Below are 21,467 nucleotides of genomic sequence, written 5' to 3'. Positions count from 1 at the left end.
GAAAGAAAATCCAGGCAAATTCTTAAAAAAAAAAAAGAAATCATATGGGACAGCTAGCCCTGACAGCTAACTAAAAGTACTGTTTTATTGGGTATGACTAATTAAAACTATATAGTAATAGTACATGAATAAATACATCAATGGAATAGAATTTTTAAAAAATAGACCAAAATGCATAAGGAAATTTAGAGTATGTTGAAGATGGCATATCACATCATTTGGGGGGAAATGGTTTATTCAATAAATGATATTGTGAAAAACAGGTAGCCAGGTAGATAAAAATAAAATAAAATCCCTATATATTACTTTTTATATCAAAGTAAAAAACAAACAAGTACTTTTGTAAAAATGGGAGAATTTAAAAAATAATCTCAGAGTGGATCAGGCCTTTGAATGTATGACACAAAGCCCAGACTCCAGAAAAGATTAACTTGACTTATAAAATACCATTTAAAAAATCAAAAGACAAATTATAAGCTTCGAAAACGTTTGCAAAACATCTCATGGAAAAAGGGCTAACTCTCTTAATATATAAAGAGCCCCCATAAATCAATAGGAAAAAAAAATCAACTGCCAGTAGGAAAAAAGGACAAATTATAAAGTCGAGCAATTAATAGAAAAGGAAATACAAATGGCTCTTAAACATATGAAAAACTCAAAAAAAACCATTGCCATCAAGTCGATTTCAACTCATAGCAACCCTACAGCACAGAGTAGAACTGCCTCATAGGATTTCCAAGGAATGGCTGGTGGATTTGAACTGCCAGCCTTTTGGTTAGCAGTCAAACGCTTAACCACTGTGCCACCAGGGCTCCAAACATATAAAAAGATACCCAAAATCACTTCTAATAAGAGAAATACCAATTCGAACCACAATTAGATAATATTTTTTCATCAATATCAATAAGATTAGCAAAGTTCAAAACATTTGCCAACATACTATGTGGGCCAGATTGTGGGGAGCCAAGACACACATACACTTCTGGTGAGAGAGTAAGCTGATACAACTACCGTGGAAAGCAATTTGGCAATCACTAACAACATTTTAAAGTCTATTTCTAAGAATTTATCCTACTTAAGATGTGGAAAATCAACTGTAATTTTAATTCCAGCATGAATCAAACTGGCTAGCACTTACTGCAGCTTATTATAATCTAGGCATTATTCTAAGTGCTTGGTACATATTGCTGCATTAAATCCCCACAGAACACTATGAGGTTACAATTATTATTATTTGCGTTTTATAGACATGGAAATGGAGGCACAAACAGGTTCAGTAACTTGCCCAAATTTGCACTGCTCAAACTCAGGTAGGCTGGCTCCAGAGTTTGCACTTATCCATTAGGCTCTACTCTCTGCAACAGTGAAAGACTGAAAAAACCCTCAACACTCATGAGAGGGCACTGGTGAACAGAGTACAATGCAGTTGTTAGAAAGAATGAGGCAGCTCTCTCTGTTCTAATAAGGAAAGATCTCCAAGGTATACTGTTGAATGAGAAGTGCAAGTGCAAGCTGATGAACAGAGTTTTGAATTTGCTTCAATCACGTAGAGTATATATCCACACACTTCTGTATATTTATTATCTCTCTGGAAGAAAATACGAGCAAGCTGGTCATAGTGCTTGCCCCGGGGAGAAGAACTTGGTAACTGAGGGACAGGGATGGGAAGGAGGCATGCTCTTCCTTAAAAACCCTTTTGATATCTTTTGAAGTTGTTCATTTACCACGGTGAGGCTCTTCAAGGGGGCTCCTCTTCCCCATCTGACTTCTGAATCAACGGAGAAACAAGACAAAGGGCTCAGCAGGTAGAGACCAAAATATCATCTTTATTACTAATGTAGTCGACACTGGAGAATATGGTGTATAGTGTAGCTGCAGAGAAGTGGGCTTCAGAATATTGAACTCCACAATTGACAGAGTCGGACCAGGGAAAGCCCCAGCACCACCCACATCCAATTCAGTAGCTCAGCCTGCACCCAGGAGTTGCGGAAAAGATCATACGCTCTTTGAAAACTGCTCACACCCAATCAAGAAAAAAAGGAAGAGGAAGTGGCAGAGTATGCATGTCCAGTTCCTCCTCCCAGACCCACATAGCTGACAGATAACTCCACCTCCCATGGGGAGCCATTGAGGAGAGCAATCCTAATGGAGCTCCGACCACAAGGAATGAAGTGGGAGGGAAGCAGGCTCCACAAATCTCCTTTAAAAATACATTAAATAATAATTTACAAAATTAATACAAGGAAACTGAAGTTCAAGGAGATGAGATAACTTACCCAATGTCACTCAGCTAGCAAGTGGCAGAACTGAAACTTAAATCGAGTCCTCTGACTTCAAATTCCTTGCATCTTGGTGCCACACCACAATGCCACATAGCACTAACTGAGGTTTATTATAACCTAGGTGCTTTTCTAAGTGCTTGGCATGTATTACTGCAGTAAATCCTCACAAAACACTATGAGTTACAATTATTATTATTCTTATTTTATAGATAAGTAGCAATAAGTAGGAGCCCTGGTGGCACGGTGGTTAAGCCCTTGGCTGCTAACTGAGAGGTCTGTGGTTCAAACCCACCAGCTGCTCCACAGAAGAAAGATGTGGCTATCTGCTTCCATAAAGATTACAGCCTTGGAAACCCTATGGGGCAGTTTTACTCTGTCCTTTAGGGTCGCTATGAGTCGGAATTGACTCAACGGCATACAACAAGTAGTGGCAGTGAGACCAGGAAGGTAAAGTCAGGTGACATGATCAAAAGAGATTGGTCATTCTGGAGAGAGAGCAGCTGCTCCTGGCTGTTAGCTTTTGAGGGAGAAGACTGTGGACTCAGGGTTTGATAAAGCAGTAGGACTTCTGCGGGCATGAAAGGGTCTAAGAGAAACGACTGCTTAGAGAAATGGTCTGTCCTATAGAGCAGCCAGCCCTACGGGGGCAGCAGAGACCAAGGCATGGTCTTCTCCCATTAGCTAACTATAGGAAGCACACAGGGAGGTCTTCCCAGGTTCCCAGCCTCTGGCCTGACTTCAAACAATTCTGCCAGCCCTGAACCTAGAAGCTACATCGGCTTTCCAGTTCAGAGCCAGTGCCTTATAAACATAGCTGCAAGAGCAAGATTAAGCACTGTCCTACGGTAATCCACTTGTAAACGGAACATCAAATTAATTGCTCTTCCCTCCATGTTCTTGAAGCTTCCCATTTTTAACAGCACAGCCCTAGACAAAGTCTGGCTTTTTATTTCCCTATCATGAGAACTGGTGTGCAACCAGCCTTGCTGGAGGATAATGCGAACAAAAACTGACCATGGATTCAAAAGATCTTTGCACATTAAGAGGAGAAAACAGGCTCTTAAATCCTGGATCATGGAATCAGAACAAACCTGTAGGATACTCAGGAGAAATAGTTATCCAGATAGGGTGAGTGTAAATCTTCTAAGACATCTATAGATGTCTTCATCCGTTGTGTAAGATTGATGTCTGCCATCTTGCCTTGTGTAGTAGGATGTCCTAACACAGCCTCTGTTGGATTTCTACTGGCAGAACTGGTCAGCTAGCGACCCCTTTATGTGCGTTCATTATATGTCCACGGGGGAGGGGTTGGGAGTTGATTTGTGGCTTTGGGAATGAGAGCAGCTTTAATGTTGTTTGATCTGCGACTCTAAGAGGGGGCAATGTGGAAACATGAAGGATGGGAGGAAACGAATGGTGTCCACACCCATATCCCTTCCCATCAGGCTGCTGAGTAGCATTGAGTTCCCTACCTGTGGAGAGAGGGTTACAGTGGAAGCTGAAGGAACTGTGTTCATGAAACGCTTTGTGAGACTGGAGGTAAGTGTGCAGCGCACATGCAGAATTGTGTCCACAGCCAATCTACCTGTGCCAGCCCTGCTTCAGACCACAGGGCTCCTTGAGTGTTCTGAGGGCTGAGGCTGGCCAGCACCCCATTAGAAGAGACCATGGCACCGAGAAGAGCAGGGTTCTTATGAAGGGAGTAGAGGCAGTAGTGGTAACACTCTTGGACTCCCAGGAACAGCAGGAGAAACACCATATGGGGAGAGAGGGTGCAGACATGTAGGTGGAGGCTAAGAGCTATGGTCATTAATGACATTAATGATGATAGAACCTCACTTGCACCCAAAGGCTGCAAATATCTCTGTTTTGATTTCTGTTTCCAGATTTGTATGAATATCTCATTTACGTTATCACTCCTCCTCATTGATCAAAATCAGCCTCTATTCAGTCTGGTGGCATTTACCCATAAAGGACATGATTAACGGTCCATGGTCTTTTCACCAAGAGAGCCTGAGAACCATTGTTTTGATCTATCTTCATTTCTTTGGTTAGGACAGCACTTGATACCTATTCACAACTGAGTTGGAATATTACACTTTTAAAGAAACTTTTTCCAGAAATACTTTTCCCATGATATGCCAGGAGAAGTCAGTCATACCCTGGAGTTCATTCAATACTGGTCAGGAATTTATTGGCTAACAAATAAAGTACAAGCGATCTCTTGTCCCCTGACCCAGATTCTACACCTCTTCTCACTTCTGGCTAATTAAATGCATGAGAACTAAGATCTTGAGATGCTACCTGATTGTAGCCATTATAGCTGTTCTGGCTAACACGGTTCTTGTTACCTAACTGCAAATGATTGCCAGCAAGGTTGCATAGAACCTTCAGAATGCCTGCGAGGTCAGAATCAGTTCCAGAGATGTGGACCAGTTGCCACGGTGATCCAACGGTAGCATCACTTTATTTATAAATGAAATAAAAGAAATCTTCAGTCACATCTGTTCAGGATGAGCCATTTCCTTTGGAGTCAGGACACTTGAGAAGAGCTTCAAAGGGTTGTCTACTTTGTTGAGGAATAGAAACGGACAATTGAGTTGAAATCTACTACCTCTGCTTAGTGTTTCTGCAGCAAAAGTTGCATACTCTGTCACCAGGGCTTCGTGGGAACTAAACACCAAAGTTTGTTTTTAGGGCTGAAATCAGATGTCATTACTGATCAGTCAAAAGGAAAATTGGGTACACTGGCCTTGCACTGGAGCCCTGGTGGCACAGCGGTTAAGAGCTGAGCTGCTAACCAAAAGGTCAGCAGTTCGAATTCACCAGCTGCTCCTTGGAAGCCCTGTGGGGCAGTTCTACTCTGTCCTATAGGGTCGCTATGAGTCGGAATTGACTCACCAGCAGCGGGTTTGGTTTGGGTCAGGGCTTGCATTCACCTCTCACCAAGCTTTTGTGATATAAATGCAATTGTACTCTTTCAGAACCCAAGTATGTCAAAGCTAGAAGGGACCAAATTCTTGATTTGGGCTGCCATGTTTCAATTGCCTGAGTGCGAGGAAGCAGGCCATGGCTAAAACAGGTTGTACAACTCCTTGCTAAGAAGGAATACAGTTGGGTTCCATTGCCTCAACTTTCATGGCACCACGTGTCTCTCCTTCAAAGTACTTATTCTAGTTGACAGTTTTACGTGTGTGTGTATGTATGCAATAGTCTATCTTTCTCCCATACTACATGAGAAGTTCCATGAAGGCAGATGTTGTTTCTTTTGCTCATCTTTATATCCCCAGCATCTAGCATGGCCTTGTTTGTTGATTGAATAAATAAATGAATGAATGAAAATTCATGGGGAGTATGAGAATGGGGTCCTCAATTTATAGAGAAGAAAATAGGCCCCAAGAAGTAAAAAGTTGTCCAAGGCCACGCCTTAAAGAAGTGACAATGGTCTTTGCAAAAATCTAGACTATAATTGTGTCCCATAGGGAGCTGTCTTGGGCAAAACTGAGAAAGGGGTTGGTATGTCCACATCTTCCACAGTTCCAAAGGATCTAAAGGGCAAAAGGCAGGGAATGCTGTGGGAGCCAATACTTTCTTAGGGCTCCTGCTCTGGCCAATAGGGCCAAAGCATCACTTGGAAATACCAGACCTCACAATCAAGGCTTTAGATTTCAAATTCTTCTGTACTTCCCCAACAGGTGTTATTTGTTTTGCTCTTTCTCTGAAACATTGTTTTTCTACATTTTATCTCCAGAGAGATTGGAATCAAACTGTTTTGTAGTTATGCCTACAGTCTCTTCATTGCCCCAATGTGTTTTTGTGATTTCTGAGCATATTTTTAAAAAAAGAAGAAGAGGAAGAAAGAAAAAACAAAAAGAAACAAAATCTACAGACCCAACAGAGGTCCGTGTCTGACCTTCTTCCCACTCTGTGTCTACTTCGGAAGTTATCAGAATCACCACATGGTGGCCTAGAAGATCTGCTGGACAGAGAGACCAGCCCCTGTGTCTCTGATGCTGTCCCAAAGGGAAAAGGAGACAAATTCACACAGCTCCTCTGAACAGAGTACCTATTCTCTAAATAGGAACGGGGCAGCTGTGGGCCACAAGGCTCAGGACAAAATCACCCAGGAGGAAACTTACCAAGGGTGTGGGAATCACAGAAGAAGCTTGGCTGTTTTTCGAGCTTCTAGTTAGGACTTTACCTGTAATCGCCCAAGGGCAAAAGGAGACACAAAGCTGAAGGGCCTCTCCTTGGCTCAAGACTAGGACCGAGGTCCTTGGGCCTGTCCTCCTCTACTTCTGACCTCTCTCAGGGGACCTTGGCTCCTAGTTGATTTCAGATGTACAAAGTTTCCTTCAGTCAAAGAGTAAGGCTGCGTCTCAAAGTTTGTGTGCTGGAGAGGCCTGTGGCCCTCCAGATATCAGGTATAGCTGTCTCAGGGCCTCCTTCCTCCCTGCTCTACACACATCTTCACTGAAGAAGACTACAGTGCCCTTCTGTCATCACTCAGGATGCCTTTGTCACCATTAAAGCAGATATGTTCCCCAGCCCATGGACTGGCTGCTTTGGTCTCCAAGGGACCAGGCACTAGGTGGGGAGTGGGGGGGGAGACACTCACTTGTTTGAAAGCTGCTCCTATCGCCTTTAGTTTTCTCTAATTCCTGACCCCAAACTGCTACTTACCCCTTCTATTCCTTTGACTTCTCCTTCTTTTGGTCAAATAATGACTGACTATAGAGATGATCCCCAAGGCCGTGATCAGTGTGCAGATGATGAGAATGGACATCCTGGGAGGAATCACAGACAAATTTCACGTCTCTTAGAAGAAGCCACCTTTTTGTTCTCTGCTCAAGAGTCCCTGTTCTGGATCTGTTCTCTCCACCCAGTTACAGTAGCTCCTGGCAACTACATTCCTGCTGAGTGACCCTGGGCCCAGGCCACACTTGATTGGACCTGGGGTGAGCCCCTGATCGAGCTGGGCCAACAAGCCCCCTTCCTTAGGAACTAATTTGGGCCTGGGAGTAGGAGAATCCAGTCTCAGACTGGTGAGTTTCTTGAAGGGGGGAGATATAAACTCATATCTTACAAATGAATATCTTCTCCCATGACAAGAAAAAAAAGGCCGTCTGGAGAGAAAAGGAAACAAACACATGTAACAGTAGCAAATTAGAGACAGAGATAAATTCCTGATGACACTCCCGACAATTTCTGAGGGTGGCCACATCTCTGCCCGTGCATTTCATAAGACACTGCTTTCTCCTTAAGATGAACTCCTTTCCATTTTAATTAGAGGGCATTTTTGATGCTTACAACCAAGAGCCCTAAACCATACTTCTTCGAGGAAAACCAAATGACCACACTGAGGATAAATAGTTCAGGTGGAGAAACGATACATAGCTGAAAAGTAGCAGGTGCAAATCAGTTGTCATGTCACGTTGTTGTTGCCTCCCTCTCCTACCCCCACGACAGTCCGCGTCCATTTGTCTCCTAAGGTCACAGCTCACCTGGAGCGATCTGCCTTCTGGACAACTTTTGAAGCCCTGCAGCTTCTGTTCTTGTTGCCTAGAAGGTCTGAATCAGAAAGGATTTGTTGAGAATCAAGCAAGACCCACACCTAAGCCCTTCCTTTGCCTTCCAGCTGCGTCTCTACCTGTCCCTGTTTCAATCCCCAGAGAGTGGGTGCCTTGATTGACTTCCGGGCAGAGCAGAGGCACCAAGTCCAGTTGTATAATTGTGCCCTGCTTAGGGCACAACCAGTTGCCATCAAGTTGGTTCTGACCCCTGGTGACCCCATGTGTGTCAGAGTAGAGCTGTGTTCCATAGGGTTTCCAATGGCTGATTTTTCAGAAGTAGATCACCAGGCCTTTCTTTTGAGGTGCCTCTGGCTGGACTCGAACCTCCATCCTTTCAGTTAGCAGTTGAGCCCATTAACTGTTTGCACTACCCAGGGACGTGGAGAGGGGACAAGTAGCTGTGGCAATCCATCCCATATTCTGCTTGCCAAGCCATGCACCCTGGCACTGGACTCCACGCACCTGGAGGACTCCAAGGCACTGTATGGACTAGAAGTAGTCTGCGGTCAGAGCGTTCCAGGCTGGGGGGCATGGGAAGGAACACCAGAGGCACCAGAGGGCCAGTCCCTATCCTTAAGGACAATCAATAAGTGAAGTAATTGCCACATCCTTCTCACAACCACCCAAACCCAATGGGAGAAGTCCCACCAAGGCCACCCACACTGCTCCTCTGATAAGACCCAGGAGGAGTCTGTGCTTCATTTGGACTACAGAGGGCATTGAGGTGGGACTTCTCTTATCAGGAACCTAAAACTCAGGACAAGCTAGACAGTTAAGTAAACACAGAACCACACCAGAGTAGAAACACTAGGTGTGAAGGACACTGCCCATCCAGTAGGAATGCTTGCTGGATGAATGAGTTACCAGTGGGTCCGGTGTGAGCAAGGCTCTCTTTCTAACATGAACAAAGGCTTCCTACCACCTCCCTTAAGTTCTTCTGGTTTGTGTTCCTAGGTCTGCTCTACCGGCATTGTCCTCTAGACTGTGATAGAAAGACATCCCTTCTAGAAATGGAAACAATAAGAATCTATAGGAGAAAAAGAGAAAAAGGCTAGTGCCTTCCAGAAGCTCTCTGCCTGAGAGCAGAGGTTTTCTGGTGTAAAAAGAGGTTTTTCAGCATTCAAAAGAAGAAATGTGGTGAGCATCTGCAGCCCTGACCGAGAATTGCAATTGATTGGCTTGGACAGATTCCTCCCTATAGGCTCCAGTTCTACCCACACCCTCCCAGGGCCTCCTAGTGTAAACTGCACTCCTTAAAAGTAAGAGGGCATGGACCAGTTAGACAACGATATTCCTCACCGTAAATTATTAAACTATTTAAACAGACTGTTTTGTTTCATTTTAGATATTTTAATGCATGTCACAAGGAGTCTCAAATTACTTCCTAAGTTTTTGTTTGTTTTAAGGTGTACCATATGGCTCTGGTAACATATTTATTTGACCTGTATTACATTGGTATGCTTACTTTATTTATTTATTTTTTATTGTACTTTAGATGAAGGTTTACAGAGCAAATTAGTTTCTCATTAAAAAATGAATACACATATTGTTTTGTGACATTGGTTGCCAACTCCATGACATGTCAACACTGTCCCCTTCTCAACCTTGGGTTTCCTATTACCAGCTTTCCTGTCCCCTCCTGCCTTCTTGTCCTTGCCCCTGGGCTGGTGTGTCCCATTAATCTCATTTGGTTTTATGGGCCTGTCTAATCTTTGGCTGAAGAGTGAACCTCAGGAGTGACTTTAGTACTGAGTTAAAAGTGTGTCCGGGGGCCATACTTTTGGGATTTCTCCGGTCTCTGTCAGGCCAGTAAGTCTTGTTTTTTTTTTTTTTTTTTTTTTTGTGAGTTAGAATTTTGTTCTATATTTTTCTCCAGCTCTGTCCAGGACCCTCAGTTGTGATCCCTGTCAGAGCAGTCGGTGGGTAGTGGTAGCTGGGCACCATCTAGTTGTGCTGGACTCATTCTGGTGGAGGCTGTGGTAGTTGAGGTTCTAAATGGACAATTTTTGAGAGTGCTCCTTCAGGTGCCTGGGTCACTTTTGGCAGCATCAGCCACCTCTCAAGAAACTAATCTTTAAGATTCTAGAGCTTCAAAGCTAACACTAAACCACAGAGCACAGAGATTTAAGAGCAAACTCAAAACCTTCTCTGACCTTAGCTCATTTTTTCATCAATAGAGAAATTGCACATCTGTTTGATCCCGTGAGCATCTTCCAAGTTCCAGGAACCAGACCACCATGAGGGGAAGAAATTTCCAGGAGCTCCCCAGGGCCCAGATACATTTCTCTTCCCCAAACTCCAAGTTAATCTCCAGCACCATCAACAATCACCCTGTCGTGGAGGCAGGGAGAGATCTAGGTTTCCCCCCAGAGAACCTTCAGAGGGCCTGAGTTGGTGTTCACTTGCTTCGGTGAATATTTATCCCACCAACAAGCATCCACTACTGTGGGCTGCCCTCAACTAGACTCCTGAAAGTCTCCTTACCTTTCTCAGATGAAAAATCATCGGTGAGAGCTCCTCTGTTGTCAGTCACAACCAACTCTGTAAAATCCATGTCATCCCTGGCAAAGTCCCGCTGGATGCCACACCAGTACCAGCCCGTGTCCTCCTTGGTCAGGCAGGACACGGTGACAATGAGCTGGTTTCCCGTGTCCCTCAGGGCCACACGGCCGGTGCTGTTGGGTGTGAAGGCGATGATGTTGCAGTAGTCCCGGAAATAGCCTCGACACCAGTATTTGGGGTAGTCCTTATAGTGAGCATCATAGTTGCAAATGGCAGAAGCTGTGTCCAGCACAAAGCTCTCCTTGACCTTTTCATCCATGACCATGGCATCTGTGAAAATACATACACATGCACACTCACACACACACACACACACACACACACTCATCATCATTCTTTCAAGCACATTGTAGCTCCTGCCCTCCTGGGGGGTAATTAATAAAAACACTGGAAACAAAGTTTTGTCTGTTTTGGGTTGGTCCCTTTCCCTAAACTAAAAAACAAAACAAACAAAAAACAGTTGCTGTTAAGTCGACTCCAATTCATGGCAACCCCATGTGTGTCAGAGTAGTACTGTGCTCCATAGGGTTTTCAGTGGCTGATCTTTCAGAAGTAGATCACCAGGCCTTTCTTCTGAGGCACCTCTGTGTGGACTCGAACCTCCAGCCTTTCAGTTAGCAGCCGAGGATGTTAACCATTTGCTCCTCCCAGGGACTTCTTCCCTAGCCTAAGTGTGGGTAAAGAATGGGTCCCTTCACTTCAAGAATGTAGAAGGCCTCTCACCATTGCTTGGCAGGGACACTTGAAAAGCCTGAGGTTTACTTTTAAGTAGATCCTCTGCCTCTATCCCCCACCCCGCCACGGCACCTCAAAAAGAAAGGAGAAGGGTTGAAGATTATTTCCTTCTGCTGGCTCCACAGGGCTGACAACAAAGGAAGTTAGTTTCTGTCTTTAGAGGCTAGAAACACCATATTTCCTCTGTACCAGACCAGTGTGGGGCACTTCTAACATCACAGTATATTGCATAATAAGGAAATCATGCACACCATGTCCAGCTTGACTGTGGCTGGGGAAATGTCTGACTCAGGAGAGCCCATCCACCTCTCGGTCTTCCAGATGTGTCCTGGGGACCCTTCAAATGCTGCCTTAACTGTGCCTCAGAGTGGCTGGGACCATGCTATCAAGCAGGCTCACATCCTTGATGTCATGTTATTCTCCTAACCACCCCACAAGGAAGATGATGTAATCCTCAGTTTACAGGCACAGGAACTGATGCAGAAGGGTGCAGTAACTCTCAAAGGTCACAGAGCTGGAGGCGGCAGAGCGGGCCCTAAGCTCAGTCTTCTGAGTCTCATCTTTGGGACCAGGTAGGGACAGAAAGGGGTAAGACCTGTGCTCACATATCTGCACAGGCATTTTTGAGGGAGAAGGGGGACGGGAAGGGGAACTTAGCTAAACTGAAAGAGAGAATACGAAGCCCTTAATTTAACCAAGGGTTTCAAATTCCCTACACACCCTCTTACCAGAACTAAGACCAAGAACTAACATGGACAAGATCTATTTTCACCTCCTTTTATCTTCTCTTTGTTAGTTAGAGCTAACAAGCAGAGATTCAAGGTAGGAGAGGAGAAGGAAATTCAAGGTCTCTAGGAAGACCATGAGTCCCTGGATGGTGCAACTGCTAGCTGAAATGTTGGTGGTTCAAACCCACCCAGAGGTGCCTTGGAAGACAGGCCTGGTGATCTGCTTCCAGAAAGTCACAGCCTTGAAAACCCTATGGAGGACGGTTCTAGTCTGCACACATGGGGTCATTAGGAGTTGGAATCCACTCAATGGCAACGAACAACATCAAGAAGACCATAGATTGGAGGGCTAGAGATGCTCCTACCCAACTCTTACCTGAAAAGATGGCCAAGGAAAGTAGAATGAAGAGCACCATGATCGGAAGGAAGCAAACCTTCAACAGGAAAGTTGAATGTACTCAGGGATCTCAGGAATCCTGAATCTGTTTAAGGGAAATAGATTCGTTTGAGCTTAAGATGGTTTTATCCTGTTTGGAGAGACCAGTGAAAGGATGGAACAACCAGTGAATGCAAGCAGGACTGCCACATACAGTTACCTAGGTTGTGTACTGCACAAGGTACCTAATCTGGGGGGCCATTTGTGGACATAAACTTACTTATATAATAGAATGGGGCAACTGAGACAATACCGGACTTCCTGGTGAAGCCCAAAACAGCAGTGGAGATCTCCCTCCTGTATAAATCCACACCAGCACACAAGGCCTTGCACACACTCAGAAGAGCACATGTACACACACCATCACTGGTGCACATTTGTGTGTGCATCTGTGCTCTGTCCCACCGCTGGCCCAGGTATTACCAGAGGCCACTCCCCTTGTCCATCTACCACTTGTGCAGGCTCAATTCCTATTCAGCTGAGAGGACGCTCAGTAAGGAGGTTCCTAACTAACTGACTCCTAAGTGGACACTGAAGCCTCACCTGGGGAGTGGGAGTCAAGGGATGAAGCATGCACACCACTGGTAGAATATGTGTCTCGCATCTGGAACATGTGAGTGGGCAGGTATGGGTGTCAGCAGCCAGGTCTATGGTCTCCAGACTTCCTGAAAGCTTTCTAGGACAGAGCTAGGCCAAATCAGGGAGATGTGTCCAAGCACAGCAGCTTCTCCTGACACTTTATGGGACTCACATGCTCTGACCACTGATTTTAAGTTTGAATTATGGAACTACCCCTCACACTCCAGAGCTAGTACTTTACACTAGGAGCCAGAAGTGAATTGTCCAGGTTGTGCAATAATATCCTTGCTACAGGAAGGGGTGCCTTCCTCTAATTCATACAAAGTCAGCATATGAGCCAGCAGCCAGCCTGATGGCAAGCCTACATCGTGGTCAGCGTTTTAACAATATTACCTCATTTAATCCTCATCAAAAACCTCTAAGAGTTCGACAAATAAATTACAATGAAAAAGAAAGAAAGAAAGAGAAACCTATAGATTTGGGGACTTAAGAGAGAGATTGACAAATTGCAAAATATGGAACTTATTTGAATTCTGATTCAAGAAGTAATTGGGAAAATTTGAGCACTGATAATATTAAAAATATTCGAAAATTATTGTACTTTTTTTCAGATGTGATAATGGTATTGTGATACCCAGCCTCAAAGATGGATCCTAGTATTCATGCACTTTGCATAGTCCCGTCCCAAACTGAATCAGGGCTGCCCTGTGTGACCAATAAAATATGGCAGAATTGATGGTATATGACTTCTGAAGCTAGGCCATAAAAGACCTCCAATTTTCATTTCAGTCTCTTGCATTGCTCCCTCTTGGAGAAGTCAGCTGCCATGTTGTAAGGACTCCCAAGCAGACCGGTGGAGAGGCCCATTGCGGAAAAAGAACCAAGTTGTCAACATCAGCTTGCCAGACATATGAGAGAGCCATATTGAGAGTAGACCCTCCAGCCCCAAGCAAGCCTTCAGATGACTGCAGATCCAGCTACCTCAGAAGAAACCCAAAGCAAGAACCATCAAACCAAGATGCTCCTAAATTTCTGACCCAGAGGAACCACACAAGATAATAAACGATTATTGTTTTAAGCCTCTAAGTTTTGGGGCAATTTGTTTCATATCAGTAGATAATTAGTATAGATGTATGGTTATAGTTTTTTAAAGCACTCATCTCTGAGAATGAAGCGTGCAAAACAAACACACTTTAGAATTGCTTGGAGATGGCACCCATGAAACCAAAGAAAATACCAGCAGAAAGAGAAATGGACTGTGCGCAGATACATGCCAGTAGAAAAGCACAAGACATGAAAAAGTAGCATTCTAAAGCAAATGACTTAATGGCAATTTTTTTTTTTTTTTAAGCAAATGAAAGGCCCAGAGTTACAGAGAATAAATGGTTGTATCTATTAGCACCTTGACTAGTACTTGATGTTATTGGTTCTGTTGCTCCCTCCTAAGGGTACAGTTACTTTTCACTCTATTTAGATGCATAAATAAGAAGGTAAATGGGTAATGACAAAAAACTAAATGTAATTTTAAAATATTTTTAGAAATAAATACTGAAATGTTTACATACGGAATAATTTGATATCCAGAATTCCAAATAATCAGGGTAGGGCAAGGGGATGGCAGTCTAAATGAAACAAGATTGGCCAGAAGTTGATAATTATTAAAGCAGGATGACAGATATATGAAGGTTCATTATTCTAGTCTCTCCACTTTTGTATGTTTGAAATTCTCCACAATAAAAAGTAAAAAAACAAACAGAAACAACTTTGACCCGGTATTATTAGTCATGTTTTATAAATGAGGACAATTTAAGTAACTTGCCCAACTTCACACAGCAAAGCCACTGTATCACACTATGCTGCTTCCTCAACAGCAATATCCAAAACCAAACCCATTGCCGTCCAGTGGATTCCGATTCATAGCGACCCTATAGGATAGAGTAGAACTGCCCCATGGGGGTTCCAAGGAGCAGGTGGTAGATTCAAACTGCCCACTTTCTGGTTAGCAGCCGAGCTCTTAAGGACTGCACCACCAGAGCTCCTCGATAGTAATAATACTGTAAAACTGTAGCATACTGTAGAGTTTACAAAGACTTCACTCACACACACCACTCTCTTTTGAGTAGTTGGGACAAGATGCTGCTCAAGTCCTCTATTCCCATCATAACCAGCTGTAGTATGTGTAAGGACAGTTTCTCTAGAAAACGAGCGGGCATTTAGTTGACTTGATGGAAAAAAAAAACAGTGAATAAACTCAACATATACTTTTGTTCCAGTTAATTTTGTGGAGGAGGAGAAAGCAAATCTGGGTTTTGTCTGGGTGGTCTCTCACCTTATTCCTTTGGAATAAAAGTCAAACTGTTACCCCTTTACTGTTGAGCTGAAAGGGCGTTGGCAGGAGAGAGGCTTGTGGAGAGATTCCGGTGACACTAATCTCTAAACCTGAAACCAGCGGGGGATCTCACCACTTCTAGCCAAGCTCCTCACCAGTGATTCTTGCTTCATCTTTTTTGATTCCAACTAGAAATACATTTTCACTTTTCGGGCTGCTTCTGGGCGAGTAAAATACACTATCTCCCAGCTGAAACTCCCAGCTGACAGAAAAGGAAAAAAAAAAATCTTCCTGCAAACCGTCAGTGGATTTGCTAAACAGTGGCAATAAAGAAGGAAAAGAGAGAGAGGGAGAAGGGAAAGGGAAAGATGTTTTTCTGAAACTCAGACGCTATTGCTTGTCTAATGGCACCAATAATGTCTCTTCCCTCAGGAAAGACTGCTGCTTTGTTCTGAAGGAAGTGATCACTTTATATCAAGTTTCCAGAAAGGGCAGGTTCTAAACATCGCTAAGGCAACCTGGTTGTTAGTAAATGAAGAGGTTTTGTGGGAAGGTTATCCTGAGCCTGAGGGCTGAAGAGCACTTCCCCTTAATTCTCCAACTGGGGAAATGTTGCTGCTAGGGCTGAGCAGTGTGCCAGGGTCACCCAAAGTCCCAAAATAAACCCAGTGTGTCCTCCTGTGGGGGCATTTTAACTTAAGAAAAAATTGTTGGGAAAAATGTTTGAGTCAAACAAGGAAACACCATTAAGAAAAAAAAATTAATTGGCTTGTATTTAAAAATATATTAATAAATTTTAAATAAAGATTTATTTTATTTAATAAAAATATATTAATAAAGTAAATTTTAAAAATTATAATAAAATTTTAAAATGCTGCTGCACCAATAAACCAAAAACTCGTTGCCCTTGAGTCGATTCTGACTCCTAGTGACCCTATAGGACAGAGTAGAACTGCCCCATAGGGTTTCCAAGGAGGGCCTAGTAGTTGCAAACTGCCAACCTTTTGGTTAGCAGCCATGTTCTTAACCACTACGCCACCAGGGTTTCCTGCTACCCCAACAGAAATGTTAAAAAAAATAACAAATAAATCATCTAAAATGTTAAGGGAAAAATTGTCAAGACTAATTTCCCACTTCCAGGTACCAGGAGGGACGGAGGAGTTGTGTTCAAATCCTCTGTTCTTAAGAATATTATTACTAGGGGTGGGAGGCGGAGGAGCGGGTGATGAACCCTGTTTGGCATTAGTAAGAAAGTAGATTCAAAGTTTTTAAACTTCCCAGATAGTGTTGATTCTTCCTGGGGCCACCAGGAAGAGGAATAAAGACCCTTTGCTGAAAAAAAATTTTAACAAGCTAAATATGATTATCGGGCTTTGGCCTAAGTTACTGGAGTTAGGAAAAACTTGCAGAAATGGCTAAGAATTAAATGAAAAACATTTTCAAATACACTTATCCTCTTTAACACTGTTTAATTGAAATCTCCATCTTGTTGGTCTTGCCAAGTTAATATTTTGTCCTGGGAGTAAAAATCCACAATTGCAAATTTGGGTAGACCAAACCAGAGATGTCACCTTGAATCTCCAGAACCACACTGGACACTCGAATGATGTGACTGGCACTCTGTAACTGTCTGGTATCCTGATTACTTAGATAGTATTGTTGTTGTTGTTAGGTGCCGTCGAGTCAGCTCCGACTCATAGCAACCCTACGTACAACAGAATGAAACATTGTCCCGTCCTGCGCCATCCTCACAATCGTTGTTATGCTTGAGCCCATTGTTGTAGCCACTGTGTCAGTCCACCTCATTGAGTGTCTTCCTCTTTTATGCTGACCCTCTACTTTATCAAGCATGATGTCCTTCTCCAGGGACTGGTCCCTCCTAAGAGTATAGCTAAGGCAAAAAACCGGCAGCTCAAGTGTACCAACTATAGTTTATACCAATCTAGCTGCTAATTATACATAACGTGAGCTTGATAATTTGGACTCTGGAGAAGTTACACGTTCCTTTTCATGTCTGAGAACAGATGGCAACAAGCGAGGGTTCTCACATAAGGCAAAGGTTTGTTTAAATCCTGGTTTGACTGCCGATCTTTTGGTTAGCAGCCAAGAGTTAACCACTGGGCCACCAGGGCTCCAAAATCCTGGTTCTACTACTTATTAATTATGTGACTATGAAAAAGTTACTTAACTTCTCCGTGCTTAGTTTTTTCTCTTACAAAATGGAGATGAGAATAATAGTGGCTCCTACCTCCCAGATGGTCAGGACAAAAAGAGATAATGCATGCAAAGTGCTAAGTGCATTGAAAGTACTCAGTAAATAATAGTGAGCCATTGTCCCTTTTTGCCCTACCCCCACTGCTCCCATTAAAATGAATCACCAGGACAAATGATTAGGACTCAGCTCCAGAGACAGGATCATTCTTTCTCTAACAATAGATGAATGGCTCATAAAGTTGGCAAATGTTCTGGTCAGCTCAGGAATAAGGGGCATGGTGTTCTGGGGAAGGACAAGAAGCCCATAATTCACACAGATGAACACCCAACGTGGCTCTAGGTAGTGAGCAGGCTGAGTGCCAGGAGCAGCCAGCTGGGTCTCCAAGCCCCGAGTGGTCCTGACGCCCAGCAAACAGCTACACGCAACAGTTAGCTATAATTTTTTATTCACTCAAATACATTCACAGGTGATTTATCAGTTTAAGTCCTCCTTACACTGAGCTCCCAACATCTCCTGGACATCTGCTGAGAGCAGGGTTCCCAGAAGCTGCAATGGAGTGGAACTGACTACATGTCCAGCCAGCAGGTAAGTCAAGGAGGCATCCTTCACACTCCATGACTTCTCCTTCTGTACGGGAAGGAAGAACACAGTAAGCAGTAGCAACAATAGTGCACTGTCTTCAAGTCAGGCCTCTAGAAAATTGCATTAGAGGAAGAGGGTAGGGGAGGTACCATTAGGGGCAACCAGCCAAATGCTCCCCATCTCAGTGGAAGGAATCAAGGAATGTAAAATCCCCTGGCCCAGATGAATAGGCCCTCAAGTGTTTGTTGAATCTGAAGGTCAATCTGAATACGAAGGTAATCTTCCATGGATAACTACTCAGAAGTCTGCTCACTGCTTGTGTCCAAGGAATCAGAGGACCGGCAAATCACACAGGCTTTGAAGATCAAGAGGTAGGTCTCCTTGAACTTCTTTATTTTACAAGCATAGATGATAGGGTTCATCATAGAGTTAGCATGGGACAGCAGGATGCCCAAGTGTAGCAGAATTTGTGGTACCTCACCACCAAAGTAGGTAATACAGTTGACAATGGATAAAGGCAGCCAGGACAAAGCAAACAAGAAGAGAACCAGAAACAGGGACCTAGCTGTCTTAAATTCCCGTCCATAAAATGTGCTCATCTCTTTGGAACTAGAAAACTTCTGATTAAGTTTGTTCCTGATGACACAGAAGATGTCAAGGTAGATAGCACACATGACAATCAGGGGGATCAAAATCCAGGTGAAGAAGCTGAGGTAGACCATGTAGTCCATCTTCATAACGGAACGGAATTGGCATGGAAAGTAGGTGACATTTCTGTTGTACCCTGGGGTCATTTTCATGTTCCAGCCAAACATGGGTGTCAATCCCACCAGGAATGACACCAGCCAGCAAAGGCCCAGTGCCAACCATATTCTTCTTTGAGTGGTGACCCTCCTGTATCTGTTTGAAGGGAAAAGAGCCAATGAGTTCATGGCAGGAATTGCTAAAGGACTGAGGGAAACGGAACTAGTAAAAGAGCGAGATTGTGAGATAAGCATGCACTTTCTTAATTACCCAATCTGCTGTTCCGAGAGAAGCGCATTGATATTCTATGGTGACTACAGCTAAACTCTACTCAATATGAAGACAAGATGAAAACACAATGATTAGAAAAAAACCCAGCCAACTTCTCTGGGGACTTTTCTAAAGAAGTCCTATCTAGAATGGATTAGGAATATGTTACCTTGAGTCAGGTGCTTGCAAAACCAACTCGTAGCTCCATTTCCAGCCCAAGAATTCTTTGATTCCTGGGAGGTAAGATTTATCTAAGTCTCCTGAATTGTCTACCTGGTGAGAAATGGTCTTCTCAAATCATAGTTGCCTGCTGTGCTATACATTGTTTTGTTTGACTGTTGTGCTGATGCTCATAAACTATAAGATGCTTCTCCCACACTTTTCCTCTACCTGTGCCTGCTCCTGCTCCAAGTGCTGTTAAATGAGTCAGTGGAGATGCAAAGGTTGTGTTAAAGTGTGTCAAGGACCTTGAAAGGCTCACCCAGTGAGTCACCATTTCTCCTTAAACGGTCCTTCCTGACAAGATCCTCTACAGACTTCAAGAAGGAAACTAATATTTTCGAGTTTCTACTAAGTACTTTGTAGACTTTATCTCAATTAAATCTCACAACAAACTGGAGATATTTTTATGCTAATCTTCATTTTATTGATGATAATGATGAAAACAACAGTAGTTATAGCTGTCACTTATTGAGCATACACTATGTGGGAGGCATTTTTCTAAGAGCTTTGCATGTGTTAACTCATTTAATTCTATGAGGAAGGTGCAACTATCATCTCCATTTTAGAGGTGAAAAAATATGAAATACAGACAAGTTAAGTAACTTGTACAAGCTAGAAGTGGTGGAGCTAAAATTGAAATCAAATAAGTCTGAGTTCAAAGCATCTTAACTGTGATGAGGAAACTGAGGCAGAGAAACTTAAATAACTTGCCCGTCGGATCTCAAGATTCTGAGATTTGAACCCAGACTTGTTTGTATCTAAAGCTTGTTTGTAGTTCCCTCATCATGGTCTTTCCGTAAGACTGACAAGTTCAGGACACCTGGGGAAATGGATTTCTCCACTGGGCAGTCTGTTCTCTTCACTTGCTCACACAAAGGTTGGTACTACTTTCGCAACAGACAACTATTTTGGGAAATAAGAGAGAAGAAAAAGGAACAGAAGAAGAAATACCCACATTATATATATATATATACATACATATATATGTATATATATATTCATTCTAAAGAGCCCTTTCTCAAGATGGGGGTGGGCACAGAATAGGAAGCAAAGTTAAAACAATCGCCTACATTTGTGAAACAACAAAACCATCAGCCTATTACTTCTTATCTTCTTATCTGCCGGCTTATCTAGAAGGTTTCCATCATTTTTAAAACTCGAGAACATTTTACTAATTAAAAATGCATTAAGCTGTCATCATCTTTAGCTACCCTAAGGAATCAAGCAGACACCCATTAATCAATGGAGATGGATTAGAGCATTCCTCTGTTGCAAGTTTCTGAGCCTTGGCTCACATTCTTAAACTCCTCACAGACCAGATAGTGGAAATATATATATATTGCCCCTTTTCAAGCTCGGGGGCCAATTCAGGTTCTTTTTCACTCAAAAAGTATGCCATCTGAACTTTGTAGCCCCATTTCCCAGGAACTTTTATCACTGCCCCTACTGCACCCCTCTTCGAACAGGTTACCTGACAGTGAGCTTGACTCGTAGGTATCGATCCACAGCAATGGCCAGCAAGGACATGATGGAGGCATGGGTGAAGATCAGCAGCAGGCAGGTCATGAAAAGGCAGCTATAGAAATGGATCATGATGTCCAGGCTGATGACAATGGCCAAAGGCATGACCAGCACCCCAACAGCAATGTCAGCCAGGGCTAAGGAAACAATGAAATAGAAGGTGGTGGTCTGCAGGCTGGGGTTCAGCTTGACCACCCAGATGACCAGCATGTTGCCTACTATGGCACAGAGCCCGATGAGAATTTCTGCGGTGATGTAGGTGATGCTGGGCAACGTCAGGGCCGTGCTGTTGACAGACATCTTGCTTTCCCAGAGGAGCCTCCCAGGTGACAGTTGTGCCAGCAGAATCCGTGTGGCCCAGTGAACCTATCTCTTGTCAGACATCTTCCTAGAGGTCAAGTGCAGCAACTGTCTAAAACTCACAGCTCATCCATTCCTTGTCTTCTCCGGTGGGGTGCTCTTTTGGAGATCTCCCCTCTCCTTAGACAGTGCCCAGCACAGGGCAATCACTTCCAGCCCTGCTGGGGGCCACACATCCCTGGGTTCCTGGAAGCCTGGAGGACAGTTCTGTGTAGGTTGAATCTGAAAGCGCCGCTGTTCTTAGCTCCCCAGACAGACACACTAAAGGCCTCTGCCTATGCTGCCTCGGAGGGCTTCTCAGTCTCCATCAAGATAAGCCCCCCTCTTCA

The 21,467-nt window shown here is 43.6% G+C and overlaps 2 protein-coding genes across 2 annotated transcripts; both read right to left on the bottom strand.

Moving 5' to 3' along the window:
- Positions 1-3,955: 3,955 nt before the first annotated feature.
- Positions 3,956-21,426, bottom strand: LOC101353063 (transmembrane domain-containing protein TMIGD3). The gene is given in 7 exon segments (XM_023734932.1): positions 3,956-4,851; positions 6,966-7,069; positions 7,787-7,853; positions 10,340-10,687; positions 12,257-12,331; positions 12,334-12,362; positions 20,729-21,426. Coding segments are annotated over 7 exon segments (1,044 nt in total). The 5' UTR covers positions 21,079-21,426; the 3' UTR covers positions 3,956-4,780.
- LOC111821252 (adenosine receptor A3-like) lies at positions 17,937-19,041 on the bottom strand. Its single transcript, XM_023734931.1, has one exon. It carries the CDS (start codon positions 19,017-19,019, stop codon positions 18,315-18,317), a length of 705 nt encoding a protein of 234 aa, XP_023590699.1. The 5' UTR covers positions 19,020-19,041; the 3' UTR covers positions 17,937-18,314.
- Positions 21,427-21,467: the final 41 nt, after the last annotated feature.

The sequence above is a fragment of the Trichechus manatus genome, unplaced genomic scaffold (assembly GCF_000243295.1).
Source record: "Trichechus manatus latirostris isolate Lorelei unplaced genomic scaffold, TriManLat1.0 scaffold00073, whole genome shotgun sequence".
In the NCBI taxonomy this organism is placed as follows: Eukaryota; Metazoa; Chordata; class Mammalia; order Sirenia; family Trichechidae; genus Trichechus; species Trichechus manatus.
Note: the sequence above shows the minus strand (reverse complement) of the source record. Positions and strands in the feature narration are given on the sequence as shown.

Excerpts from the sequence above, each read along its gene's own strand:
- LOC111821252 (XM_023734931.1), bottom strand. The coding sequence starts at position 19,019 with ATGCTTATCTCACAATCTCGCTCTTTTACTAGTTCCGTTTCCCTCAGT.